The sequence below is a fragment of the Rhagoletis pomonella genome, unplaced genomic scaffold (assembly GCF_013731165.1).
Source record: "Rhagoletis pomonella isolate Grant_MI unplaced genomic scaffold, Rhpom_1.0 Rhpom_scaffold_00006, whole genome shotgun sequence".
NCBI classification, from domain to species: Eukaryota; Metazoa; Arthropoda; class Insecta; order Diptera; family Tephritidae; genus Rhagoletis; species Rhagoletis pomonella.
In genome coordinates, this window is record NW_023458560.1 from 48,606,702 (window position 1) to 48,621,662 (window position 14,961).

At 35.3% G+C, this 14,961-nt stretch overlaps 2 protein-coding genes across 5 annotated transcripts in view; both read right to left on the reverse strand.

Moving 5' to 3' along the window:
• Positions 1–14,961, reverse strand: part of LOC118740857 — a 534,289-nt gene that overhangs the window by 357,157 nt on the left and 162,171 nt on the right. For 3 of the 4 annotated variants that reach the window (XM_036472586.1, XM_036472588.1, XM_036472587.1), the window contains exon 2: positions 13,728–14,342. The exons of the other annotated variant lie outside the window; for it this stretch is intronic. The gene's annotated coding sequence lies outside the window, so the exon portion shown is untranslated. The remainder of the gene's footprint in view (positions 1–13,727; positions 14,343–14,961) is intronic. 4 annotated transcript variants of the gene reach the window in all.
• LOC118740876 (vitelline membrane protein Vm26Aa-like) lies at positions 9,597–10,291 on the reverse strand. Its single transcript, XM_036472611.1, has one exon. The coding sequence runs from the start codon at positions 10,091–10,093 to the stop codon at positions 9,713–9,715; it is 381 nt and encodes a 126-aa protein (XP_036328504.1). The 5' UTR covers positions 10,094–10,291; the 3' UTR covers positions 9,597–9,712.

The following is a 14,961-nucleotide window of genomic DNA, read 5'->3' on the forward strand; positions in this document are numbered from 1 at the left end:
GGTCCTTCAGCATACAACTAAGCGCAAACACTTGGCTCTTATGGAAGTTCTGACTGGGCATTGTGTAGTAGCGATCGTTTTGGATGCCCATTGGCGTAGTTGTTTGGACGATGACGAGGTGGATTCATCTCAGCAGCTGTACTGCTTCAGTTCTTTTTCATACCGGTCAGTTTTAAGGATTTAAATATTTGCCATGTCTTGTCTAACCCTTGAAATATTTTAATGTCTACAATATTTAGCTTTTAGTATTCACTTACATACATATGTATGTACGTATACTTTGCTTACTCGCGCCTCTGAGAAATCTGCCTTTGAACCAATCACTGTCAAATTATGCTTTACACACAAGATTACCCATAGAATGCAAGAGAATTGCACGCCAAGCAAAAACCAATTTTCTTATGTACTACATATTCGTATGTATGTACATTAGGGTGGTTCTTAAATCAAACAAGCGATTTTTTTCAGTCTTACCTCTTTACTCGGTAATACCACGGTCATAGATATCACATACAAATTTTGGTCCCGATTGGAGACGGTTAAGGCGCGTCGCAAGAGGGTCAAAGGCTAGATACCTCTTTGGACGCAAAAAATTAGAAATATTTTTTTTTTTTCATACCCAAAATCGATACTACTAAAGTCGAGGATGCGACATATAAATTTTGGTTCCGATTGGAGTCGGTTAAGACTTCTTCATAGGGTAATCTGAATTTTGACCCCTGTGCGCAACGCCTTAACCGACTCCAATCGGGGCTGAAAAATTATATATGTGATATCTTCGACTATGGTAGTATCGATTTTGGGTATTAGATGAAAAAAAATAAAAATTTTATTTTTTTTGTCTCTCCATAGAGGAATCTGAACTTTGATATCTTCGACTATAGCAGCATCGACGTAGGGGTTGAGGCTTAGGAAATCTGATGTAGAAAAATTTGCCCACCCTAATGTACATACATATGTAAATAAGACCAAAAATTCACAATTTTCAAAAAAAAATTGAAAAATTCTGTATTACAGCCGGCATAAATATTTCAGTCTGGCGCCAGGTTTTATAATTGCCCTTTTGCTGCGGTAGTCTATATGGCATTTAAGAAAATAATAATTTTAATGGATGTGCATACATCCTTATGTATTACACATACATATGGAGGCATAAATACACACCTGTACATAAAAATAGAGGTATGCAAGTACATATATACATAAATCTAAGTTTCTTAAAGTCACTCTATGTACATACATACATACATTTATAAATAACTTTATACACTAATGCATCGTATGTCACTTTGACAAGCGCAATTTGAGCGCGTAAATTGCCTTGTTAGCACCACGGTTAGCTGAAAATGTACGTACGACGATGGCATATCGCCAATTTATTAACAAGATTATCAAAATGAAATGGGCAAATAGGGCAACGCTACGCGTACCCATTATAAGTAAATATGTACATACGTTTTTTTGTTTTTTTTTTTTTAAGTGTACACGACTTTAATCAACTGCCATCTCGATCGCGCGCTCTATCTTCTGCTTGCCCACCACTGACAAGCCTCCGCCGACTGTCTGTCATTTGAAGGTAATCAAAAAAAATGGGAACCCACCGAGCCCGCAGCAATAAATTGCGTTTACGTCTGTGCGTTTGTGAAAAAAACGTCTAAATTTATTAGTCGATTCATTGGAGCTAAAAATAAATAGGTACACAACTCAGCACAAGGGCACTATGTACATTAGGATGGCCCTTAGTTATATGAAGAAAAATAAAAGTTTTTGGATTCTCGGTCTCACATCCTAGAAATGTGTGAATAGCCTGAAGACTAAACTATACAAAGTTTTAGGTTAAACAAAAATTTAGAGTTGACTCAAAGCGCTCAAAATTTCCCATGTATTTTATTTGGCAAAAAAACTATTTTTCGTAGAATCCTTGAAAAGCAATATTTTTCAATCGGCAAACTCTGTTTCTCTTCAGGAGACTTAAAAAAATACATGCTAACCAATTGGTTATTCAAAATTTGTTTAATATTAACGACTTTTTAGGGGTTTTGGGGGAACCATAAAAAATTGTTTATATTAACAAAAACTTTTAAATAAACAATTGGTTATTTTTTCTGGAAGTCTCCTGAAGAGAAAAAAAGTTTGCCGATTGAAAAATACTGCTTTTAAAGGATTCTATACAATTTCTACGAAAAATAGTTTTTTTCGCCATATAAAAAACAAGGGAAACTTTGAGCGTTTTAAGCGACCTCTAAATCTTTTTTGATTGACCTAAAACTTTGTATAGTCTAGTCGTTAGGCTATTCACACATTTCTAGGGGGTGGGGTGAGACCGAGAATCCGCGCTCTTTTCGAAATAAGGGCCACCCTAATGCACATAGTAATGTATGTGTCTGCCCATTTAGGTGCAAATATTTGCAAAAGTGTGGTGCGGTGCGGTGCGGTGGTAGTAAGCGAGGAGCCAGAGAGCTGGGCTAATTCATATCAACTTATGTAGTATCCATGAATGTATGTGCATATGTATATAGTTAAATGAAAATCGAGCATAACAACTCACACTTGCGCTGCGATTCGAATCGATGGCTCAAAAACAAAAAAGCGTGATGCATGTCGGCCAATATGCTAGGCACAGTGGTGTGGTAAAGTATACAAACAGCGCTTTATCCAAATCTTTTAGACCTGAGGTCATACCAGCCTAGCGGATCTAATGGAAGTTAGTTATTTACTGACCGAATTGTCCATTTTATGACGACCGCTGTAGCCGAGTGGTTATAGGGGCGTTTTTTTTTTTAATTAAGTAATTAATCCCAACGGTTTTTACCCTCCATTCCCGCCCAACCGACACGATTGATTCGTTTAGTTCAAAATTACTTTTGCATGGCTTAAAAAATAGAAGTTGAAAGTGTCTTGACACTCGAGAGGGAACGCTAAAATTTACCTCAGCCAAAAGGGCCGGGCTATTAATCAAGCCTGTCATTAATTTTACGATAAATATTATGCCTAGCATTTCTCTACGACTTGCGAGTGTAGGCAAATTTATGATAAACTTTTTACAACAACGGAAATGGAATATCTCATTGAAGAGTCCACAGTTTTGTCTTCCATGAGGTGGTCAAGACATTATCGATCCAGTGCTGCATGGCATCGCTTACGCCGATCCAGTCTCTCCAACAAAGCCTCCGCAGATAAGTTTTTTTGAGACTCTTGATGTATGAAGAAAAGAGCCTATGGCAGATTACCCGTGACCGGTATCTTATGCTACGGCGACTTTAAGAAAATAAGTACACATATTTATTGTAAGAGTCAAACATAACTGGCTATCAATCAGCCTGTCCTTTTTCGGGTGGGCATAGACCTTGACGTCAAGATCGTTTAATCAGTATGAATGGTATCAAATATAACAGTCCTTCCACACATTCAATTCATTAATTGTCTTATTAATACTTTGTGAAAAATGGTCATAGATTTTAGTGTAAATTCTAGCCTTCTTTCTAATCTATTAATTGCATTGGAAATAAACGGTTTTAATGGCTTTGAATGTAGCTCACCCTTCCTATCGCTTCTCTATCTTAAACAATTTTATTAATTCGTAGAGGTTACCTCCACATTATCAGCTTATCACTTTACACCAGTGGTCGGCATACTAACACATTCAAACGATTCTATAAGTGAGAGTGCTCAGTGAACAATGGCCTGCCGACCACTGCTTTACACTGTTGTCCAATGATTTTGACCGAAATTGGGCCCGAAAGCATTTCATAGAAGGAAATATGGACGAGAATTCTAAATTCCAACGAGCTTACAATTTCCTTGTGACCCTCCCGGATAATCTTATTAGATTCCATTTTCCCCCTTTTGATACGTGGGAAGTGTGGAGGGTCCTGGCAGAACTTAGATCCTAAGTATAAGAGCCCTCACGAAAAATTTAAAATCTTTCCTAAACTATGTCTGGTGAAAATCGTCATGTTTGCTTATTTAAAAATTTGAAATGGTACATTTATTTTTGGTCATTTAAGACTGGAGTTAAGTTTGTGGTCATTTGAAAATTCGACAGACATAAATTTTTGGTTATTTAAAAAATTTAAATATTTGAAACGGACATAAATTTGAGGTTTTTTAAAAAATTCAAAAATATGTTTTTGTCCTCTAGACATTAGATATAAATTTGAGATATTTTAAAAACTTTGACATAAATTGTTGGTCACTTGAAAGGCGAAAGAATTGTTGGCCTTTTGATTTTCGGTTATTTAAAGATCTACTGCACCGTTTTTTTTTTTTTTTTAACGAGTAAATTTAAGTGCTAATCATCCCACTGTGCATCACTATTCACAGTTCTACCAGTTCTGGAAGCAAGTTCACTGGTAGAATGCGCTTCGACGTGTGGCAACAACATACAATAATGAATGTTTGCAATCTGCACACAGATTTAGCAATAAACATATGTACATACATACATTCATCCTACAAAAAGAATATGAGCATTCATATGTATGTATATATTAAGTACGTAGTCAAAGTTTGTACAAAGCTACGAGCAGTGTTGCCAGAACTTTTTGGGCCGACCGGCTATATTGGCAAAAAAAGCGGCTAAACATGGCTAAAATGTTACAACTAAAACTCACATGTTTTATTTAAAGAAATTTTAAAGCAATTTTTTTTTTTAGTTAATAAAGGTTATACGTAGCAAAGCTTTACACCACTCGTTAAATAAAGCACAGAAACAGAGACTGGTAAATTCATTACAAATTATGTTTGTTTAACAAAAGAAACTGTCGTTGTACATACATCAGAACTCATGTTTGTATTACTTAAATATAAAAAAAAGAGATCATTTAAAAACTTCTGGCATTTTCTTTTTTATTAAAAAATTTTGCCTTACATTGTAGCATTTGCATTAAACTACTTTTCGTCCTGAAAAATGGTTATATTAGTATAAAGTATTTTGCTTAGTCGGAGGGCAATATTTTGAGAAATGAATACGTGAAGCTGTGAAAGGGCTGAAGAAAACAGGCCAACATTATTTCGAAAAAAGAAAACGCTATTAATTTATATCGAAGAAGCCGGTCGCTTTTAAAGTTCTTAACAATCCTACTATTTAATTATATTTTGATGTCCATATATTTGAAACTCCTATTTTTAATGTCCTACTCACTCTCTCACATGCCTGTTTCAGAGCAATAATAAGCAACAATAAACTATGTTGGCACCATGATACAATTATTCACAGGTATTGTCTTCCCATAGAGTTTTGCTTCACATCGATATTCGTGCTTTTTATTCTCATTCGTTATTTTCGCACTTAAATTTAAGCCAATCATAAAAAAATTTTATAAAGAAAGTCCCCGCTACGTCATTCTTTGCAGAAAACACAGTAACCCAAATATAAAATGGGACGCGAGATTTTAGCAAGTGTTGGCTATTTTTAGTTTAGTTTATTTAGTTTATTTAATGGTTAATATTTGTGCGAAAATTTCAACAACTTTTAACTTTTTAATCAGCATATTTACAAAATGGTATGTATGCAGTTTTGTAGTCCATTCAAATTTAGTGTAACATGGTGAAAATTTTAATTAGCTAGGACTTGCCGTTGATTTTTGTAATTTTTTGTATTTTTTTTTTTTTGTAACGGTGTTACGATTTTTTCCCATACTTAATATGTTCTAAAATTTTTTATATGGAGAAAAATGTGGAACACCGTCAACAAAAACCACGGTAAGTGCCAGCTACCTTAAATTTGCACTTTACTATTTATACTAAAATTTTAAATTTAAAAAATGCAGAATTTTCATAATTTTTGCACAAAATATGAAATTTGGATTTAAATGGTGTTTGTAAGTAATCAGCTATAGTTTCATAAAAAAATAATATGCTGAAATGTCGCGTCCCAGTTCATATTTGGGTAACAGTATATTCACATAAAATAAAAATCATTGAAATCGGCCCACACAGTCCGACATGAAAATTTTCTCCGAGATAAGGCTAGCAGTTTCTAATAGATTTTAGGTCGCCAAATATGTAAAAATGGATACTTATATTCACATATATTTAAATTTTAATAAAATACGGCAAATAGCGAAATCGGCTAAAAACGGCTATTTTTTCTTTTTTACAAAACGGCTAACGAATCGGGTGCCGGCTAAATCGAATTTTCTCCGGCTGTTTGCTATCGCAACCGGCTAAATCTATCCGAAAAATGACTCAAATGGCAACACTGACTACGAGTATGAAGTCCATATTACATATGAACACACCCATTTACCCATCAGTGTCTACGTTTGGGCCCTATGTTTGTAGGTAGAAATAAATAAGTAAATATACGCCAGAGCAAACAATAATGTACAGACGTACATATTTACAAACGTATGCATGCCTGTTCGTCATACGATCGCACGACAACTAAAATAGCACACTTTATCGCAAACGAACTTCATCGAGGCTCCACATTGCTCCAGTATAGCGGTGGGGAAGGCAGCGCGGGAGCAGTCGGTTATTCAGGCAGTTAAGTTAAGTTCCAAAAATAGCCTAGCAAGCAAGTGGTTGTGTCGTCGTCGTCGTCGTCGTCGATTGTTGCTTGTTGAGAATAAATGAAAATGAAAATAAATGGATACCCATATTTAGAGAAAGAATGTTGTTGGCGGCGGGCAACGAGAACGCAACAGCCGCGGCTAGCCGGTCTCATCGGCGGTAGGCGACGATCCACATAATACCCAACAAATATGCTAATTGAGAGTTGGTAGAAGAGAATCGAGTTGATATATAGTTATATGCATGTGTATGTGTATTAACACCGCGAATGCAATAAATGCTAAAGGAAGTTTAGTTAAGATTGCTTTGAAATGAATGGAAAGCATGTGAAGTGTGATTAAATTTAGATTTCACTAGTTTAATGACACAAACCAGTATGAGGAATAGAGGAATGTAGAATATTCCAATACGGGTCACTGCAACTCAATGCAATTGATTGCATAGGTATGTATGTATGTATTTATGTACGAATATAAATATAGATTTACATGGTTATATACATATTTACATGTGTACATATGTATATGTATACAGATGCATGCATTCTTACGGGGAAATAGTTAAGTTAATAGTATAAAAATTCTTTGGTTAATAATAATTTATGGTCAAAGTGTCATTAATTTTTAATTAAACTGGACATCATTTTTTGATCATTTGAAAACTCGGAATAAAATTCGGGAAACTTAAAAACCGGATATAATTGTTTGGTAAGAGTTGAAACTATGTTGTTGGTCATTTAAGACTAGAAATAAATTTACGCCATGTGAAAACTGGACTAAAACTTGAGTAATTTTAAAACAGGATACATATTCAGGATATGATTTTTTTATCATTTAAAAACTGAACATACATTTTTGATCGTTTATAAAGTGGACATAAATTTACAACCCAGGCCTACTTTTTGACTCTTAGAATAATTTGACATACACTTAGATATATTCATTTGAAAGTGGGACATAATTTTTGGTCATTAAAAAAATCGGACATAAGTTTTTTGTCATTTTAAAATGAACACATCAGTATGTATATTTTTGATCACTTAAAAACTAGTCATAAATTTAAAAACTGGCCATAATTTTAAAAGTTGGACATATATTTCGGATGATCTAAAAGCTGGACATAATTATTCTATCTTTAAAAGATTTGGGCATAATAATATTAGACTGGCGCTTATCTACAAAATATGTTAGTGCTTGGCCGAGCTTCTCCTCCGATTTGTGGCGTACGCCTTGATGTAGTCACGCAAAGCTAAGGGACCTACAGTTTTACGCCACCTGCGAACGGTGATTGTATTTTTATGAGAAGCTATTTTCTATGACAGAAATTCACTCGGAAGTTTGCCATTGCCTGCCAAGGGGCGACCGCTACTTTAAAGATTTGATCATAAATGTCTATATTTTTGGTAATATAAAAACTGGACATAAAGTAAAAAAATTTGTATTATCTTCCTACGCTTACATACAATGGACATAAAATTTCTGGGCATTAAAAAACTAGACGTAATTATTTGACCCTTAAAAGATTTGGACATACAAACATATGTATGTATCTATATATTTGGTAACGTAAAAAATGGACATAAATTTCAAAATTGATCATAACTTTATACGCTTTCAAAAATTGGCCATAAAATCTTTGGTCAGACCAAAACTGTGCACAATTATTTTATCTTTAAAAAATTTGGATACATATGTATATTTATATTTTTGTAAATTTAAAAAGTGGATTTAAATTTCAAAATTGGTCATAAGTTTCAACGCTTTCAAAAATTGAACATAAAATTCTGGTCACTTAAAACGTATACATATTTTTTGTCTTTTAAATATTTGTACGCAAAGTTTTAATCATTTCATTATTAAAAACTGGACGTGTTTTTTTTTTTGTTTTCTGAAAACTGGACAAAATATTTTGCGCTTACAACGGGGTCATACATTTTCGCTCATTTAAAAACTGGGCATAGGTACATTTTTTCACGCAATTTAATTTTATAATATTGTTCAAAGACATACGTTTTTCGACAGTTTTTCAGGGTATATACATATGTATATACTCGTTAAATACCGATATGCCAAAAATTTAAATACTTATATGGATAAATTTCCCACCTAGATCTAAGGTGCGATCAGCTCAAAATAAAATTATGGCGATTTTTTTTTTTTGCATAAATCAATGCATAGGACTCACATCGAATTAATGCGAATATTTCTTTCTTCATGATAAAATACATTAACTAAACAACTACTGTTATACCTGTTTTTTTTATTAATTGCGTTGAATCTGTAAGATTCATAAGAAGTGATATTTTTCTCTTTGAATTTCGAGCTAGCTCACTTTAGATCTATTCGATAACTTGATTAGCTCCGATAGCTGTCGACTAACTTCTGTAACTCAATACACCCTGCTAACTGGATAAAATTTGATAAATCGATAGATAGTGATTAGTCGATAAACTTATATAACCCAAAAATTTCGATAACCCGATATATGTACTTTGAAAGTTGCAAATGCTGTAGAAACTTCAAAAACCACCAACAAATTTGGATAAGGCAACAAATATCGATATATTGCGATAACTCGATAAACTTTGTTAACTCTATAATATTCAATAACTCGATAAATACTGATAATTTAATAAATATCGATAACTTAATAAATTTGAATAGCTTGGCAGAAGTTTGATAATCCGATAAATTTTTATATTTCGAAAACTTTTGTAAATTTCGACAACTAACTTTTTATATTTGTCTCGATAACTCAAAAAAAAATTGATCAATTTCAACAACCCCATACATGCCGATAACTCAATAAACATGGATAACCCGTAAAATTTCGATAGCTAAATGCCTCGATGCTTCAATAAATTTCGACGAAAAATTTCAATAAATTTTCTTACACTTTCAGAGAACCAAGAGCTCTCTTCGAAAATCAAAACTCGATCCGCTGACTTAGTACAAGAAAGGCCATCCCCCACCATTATCATCGCACTGCTCCCCTCCACAATAAAATTCAAAGCTTTATGATTTAAATACATATGTACATAGCTATAACTAATTCCTTTATTACAACGCTTTTTTTTCACTAATATCAATCTACTAAAAATAAACAAGTAATTAATCTGCTTTAGCTACTCTTTCTCATCCACATTTTTATCGCTTGTCCTCTACTTCGATTCCGATGCCATTCCAGATCATTTCCTTCAATATTGGTAGTATTGATTGGGGTTGAAGCCCATACCAGCATAGGCAGCAGGCAGAGGAGCGACGTAAGCTGGAATGGGCGCTGAGTAGGCACCGGCTGAACCGTATGATGCTGGGGCTGGAGCTGGAGCGGCGCAAGCGACTGGAGCCAAGTTAGGTTGACAGCTGAAGAGATAGTTCTTGGGGCAAGGAGGTGCTGGAATGCTGGGAGCGGCACCATAAGCCGATTTACGGAAACGTGTTAAATCGTAGGCAGCTTGCTGATTCTGCTCGGCTTGGGTTTCCTGGACGCTAGCGGTGGCAGCACCATTACCAGCTGGGCTAGCCAAGGCAACGCTGAAGAGGGCGGCGAATAGAGCAATGCAAACGAAGGATTTCATCTTGGCTGGTAAGTTTGACTTGAGTACAAGTGACTGGAACTGTGTAGCTACTAAAGTGAACTGATGATTTAGGATAGCGAGCAGTGGGTTTTTTATACTCGTAACTACAATGCTTTTTTGGTGCTACATATTGGCTTGCCATCGAACTCGATACTTGGCGGTTGGCGGTTGGATTTTTGCTGAAGTCGGCGAAAATTCTTTAAAAGCGCATAATTTTTTGTGGAGCTGCGCACTTTTTTTTTGCAAAATATATTTTTATCATGTTATAGTTCTTTTTTTATTTTCCATGCGAATTCGAGCATGAGTCGAAGGTTTATCCGGTTTATATAAAAAAAACTGATTCCGCATTTTTTTATGCATTAAGTGCATTCACTTCTGTAAGTGGTAAGTTTTTGTTCTATTTTTACGCGAAATATGAAACGGTCGTGCCTTGACATTTTTTGGACATAATTATGCTTTCTGTGCGATTTTATTTATTTGTTTTTTTTTTTTAATTTTTCTGCAAATTAATGGTTTGTTTTTTCAGTGGTTAAACCAAAACGAATATATATTTTAATTTAAATTAAAATACCAACTTATGTCGGTCATCAACCCTAACGTGCCGCCCACTTTTAGAGTCAACCATAATTAGTCATTCGATGTTTGAAAAAAATAAGGATCTCAATTACTGTTGAAAGAAATAAAGTTTTAACCAGATACCCAGAATAATTACTGACTTTTAAAAAGGTCAGCCAAATTTCTGTAAGGGCTATAAAAGTATTTTGATAATAAATGAGTTAGAAAAATTTTTAAAATTATCGATAACTGTAATTTTGAGACTTTAATTAAAAAAAAGTATTTTCTTAATAAATATCAGCGCGATACATTTTTTTAAGTCGTCAAATACTTCTTTTTGAGACTTACTAAGTATATTGAAATCACAACGGGCCTACAAGTGGTCCGCCGGCGCCGCAGTGGCAGCCACTCTAACTTAATCTAACCTATGTATGTATATTGCAAAAGTCTTTTCATAATAATTATGAGTGAGGAAAAATTGCTTAAGCCATAAAGGACGAGACTAGCTAAGGACATTTTCGGGACCATATCAGGACTTTTTCCTGTCTAGTTCGGGATTTTTTCGGTACCATTTGGGGTCTAGTGTGGCGCCAGTTCAAGGCTAGTTCGGAACTTTTTCGGCACCAGTTCGGGACAGTTAGACACTTGTTAAGGACTAGTTCGGGACTATTTTGGAACTTTTTTGGATCAGTTGCAGACTAGTTCGGGAACATTTTGTAAATTTTTCGGGATCAATTCGGGACTAATTCGGGAATTTTTCGGGATAATTTCGAAACTAGTTCGGGACCTTTCCGGGAACATTCTGATATTAGTTCGGGTCTAGTTGAGGATCATTTTTGGACTAGTTTTAGACCAGTTCGGGGCAAGTTCGGCACCATTTTGCGACTAGTTCAAAACTTATTAACAAATGAGTGCCGAAATTGCCCCGAACTCTTCCTGAACTAATTCCGAAACGGTCATCAACAAGTCCCGTCAACAGTTCCCTCCCCTTTGTGTGATAACATCAAGGCGTACGCCAAAAATCGGCGGATAAGCTCGGCCATATGCGTCACTCTATTATTCTCATTAGATATTTAATTTTGGTCTATACAAATGTTTGGCACCGATTAACTGACTGAAAAAAAATAAAGAAGCGGGTGCTACCTTACTCGCAGCTTCCCTATTGGCACGGACAATGCAGTTCATTTCATTTATATATTTCACAAATCATTAGTACAACAAGCAATACAATTCAAACGAATTAGGCAGAAGAAGATATTCCTATCAACAAATTTTCTTACATTCCATGGGTTTTGAAGGATTTTTTTTCTCAAATACCTTGTTGTTATAGCTACTAAATCTTGAGTGGGCTTAAGGGGAAAATCGACGAGTTGGGATGCCTTCACAAGCCGGTAATATATTGGTTATGTCGAGGTCGAGCCTTGATAAGAAGGAGTTCCACCCAGGCCGTAATTCGGTACAGTTACGCGGGGCTCTCGAGGCACCTGAAGCTCAATGAATGTCGCTTTTAGGGTCCAATGTTCCTGCATTGCACATATGTATGTCTAAATCTCATGCATGAGTTTATAGAAATGCCTTTTGACATCCCTAGGAAGTGACACCTGCTTTCAGCAAGTATTAGTTCAAGGTACGCTGAGCATGAATTGCTTGCTGAGCATAAACTTACATATCGCACACTTAGATCTAAAGTGAGCTTACTCAGAATTCAGAGAGGGAAACTTAACTGCTTGTAGATCATACAGATTCAATAAAAACAGGTATAACAGTAGTTTTTTAATTAATGCAGATGGTGTTCAAAAGACTTATCGCTACACTACCTAGTACAGTGGATTCGTCTACTGCTTTAGAAAAGGGTCCAATTGGTTTGTATGCTTCCAAAAATGTTTCTATTTCTTTCGCTCAAGCGCTTGCGGCAAACGATTTTAGGACTTTGAGCGACGGTCCTTGTTCAGGTGATAAAAAGATTACCCTTGACACTGCAGGAGGTGAGCCCAGTGCAGTGAAGAAGGCTAGCGATCGCCGAGTATGAAATTAGTGGAATTCCTCGTGAGATTGGCTACACTCTTGACCTATCGGTATCTGGATATTGGATCAGAGGACCATCGATATGCAGAATCAACTAATTGTGACAAACTTAAGGCTTTTGAAGAAGCTCCAAGCACATTAAGAACCTGTTCAACTGCAGCCGCAAAGACACCACCTCTAACAATTTAATCTGTTCACACGAATAAGGTCAGGTTTATTGGACCTGCAATAGTTTTTGCTTGCCAACTCGTTATATGACCGATGGCCGAAGCTAAAGAAGGCTTACAGTCGAAAATATTTCAGAGTAGGGTTGCCACCAGTTTGAAAATTTGTATTTAATTCAATTGATTGGATAAATTATATACATATTATAATATGTGTCTCCAACTAAAAAAGTTTAAGAAGGCCTATGACATAAAATATTTTTGAGGAGGGTTGCCACCTGTTTGAAAACCTTAATTAAGTTTAATTGATAAGATAAATTAAATACAATAATATAGGTACAAAACTAAAGAGGTTTAAGAAAGTTTAGTGTCGAAAATATTTTTGAGCTGCCACCTATTTGAAAAATTTAAATTAATTAAATTGATAAGTTAAATTAAATATAACAGTACGGGTACCTTTCGAACTAAAGAGGTTTAAGAAAACTTTAAGAAAGTTTGCTGTCGAAAGTCTTTTTGAGGCGGGTTGCCACCTATTTAAAAATTTGATTGAAATAAATAGATCAAATGAACTAAATATTAAAATATGTGTGTCAAATGAAAGGTATTTTAGAAATCTTTGATTTAGCTATAATTTTCAATAGCGTTGCCATAAATCTAAATAGTTAAATTTAAAAAAATATTTAAATTAAATGAAATGTTAAAAGATTGGTACCAAATGAAGAAAGCTTTACTAGAAAAATTTTTGAAAATTAATTAATAGTAGTGAATGTAATGAAAAGGCGCGCAAAATTATTATAGCATCAAAGCATACCAAGTATTTGCCAGTAGGTTTATAAGAAAAAAAATCGTATTCGCATAAATGACGTCAATCAATAAAAGAAAGTACTCACATTTTGCAATCAGTTCAAATTCCACAGGTCACAAGAAGAAACACAAAGACAGATCTAGCTGTTGGATGTGATGTGTATTCGGTCACCGGGTTGAAGGCGAATGTATGGGTTGGGGTTGATTCGGCCTCGGAGCACTGACACACAAAATGACAAATTTTTCACTTGTTTCGGTGTTTGTAGACACAAAGCAATTATTATCTGTAGTAAGTAGGTGGAAGAACCGCAAAATACCGGAATGAATCAATTTTTTTTTTTAGCACGAGATCACAACAGTTCAACTTGCACCAACAGCCACGAAATTTTTTTTCGCACTCAGGTTGAGCAGAATTTGAATTTATTTTTTATTGCTTTGCTTAGTTTTGTTTTGTTTATTTTTGAACACACTTTTATGCTTTAGCTATTTTTCATTTGTATGTTTGTATGTTTGTATATTTTTTTTACCAATGCGACAGTGACCAACCGAAAGTGAAAACGCAAATAGCAAATATTTTCAGCGCGCTTATGGCGCGACGTTGGTTGTAGCGCATGTGCGGGAGGTCACTTCACTTCACAAAAAACGTTTTTTTTTTTTAATAAATATTTATTTGATTTATTTCTTAATCACGATGTCGTTGACTGCTAAGCGAGAAAAAAAGAATGGGGGAATCAAGAAAGAAATTTATTTATAAAAATAAACTTAATCAAAAGCAAAACAAATTGTTTGGGGGCGAAAGCATGCGATTGTGTCAGCGGTTGTTGTTGTTGTTGTACATAAATGCATGCAACAACAAAAGAATCACGTTAGCGATTATTTTGTTGCACTTGACTTGCACAATTGAACAGACACACTCGGACCGACGGACGGACGGACGGCCGGTTAGTTGGGGGAGGGGGGGTCGCCCGATGGCACTGCACAAGCGACTTTGCAACGAGCAACAAATGGCAGCCAGTCGCCGTTGCCTCGGCGTGGGTGAATGCACCGCAGCAACAGCAACAGCAACAGCAACAAAAGGGGGCACCGGCCCGAGTATGCAAGTGTAGAGGGTGCACTTTCAGCTTAGCGCACAGCCAGTGAAATTTAGCGCATAAGCCGATAGACTGAAAACTAGCAGTGGAATTCAACGCCGCTACAGCTGGTGCCGGTGCCGCCGCGACCGTGGCCGCCTCAACAGGAAATGCAAAATTAGAAGAATGCAGGCAGAATTGTTTATTATTTTGTTATTTATATGTTTTGTTTATTATTAATTTGCTCGTC

Coding starts and splice junctions, on each gene's coding strand:
- LOC118740876 (XM_036472611.1), bottom strand. CDS start 10,093: ATGAAATCCTTCGTTTGCATTGCTCTATTCGCCGCCCTCTTCAGCGTT.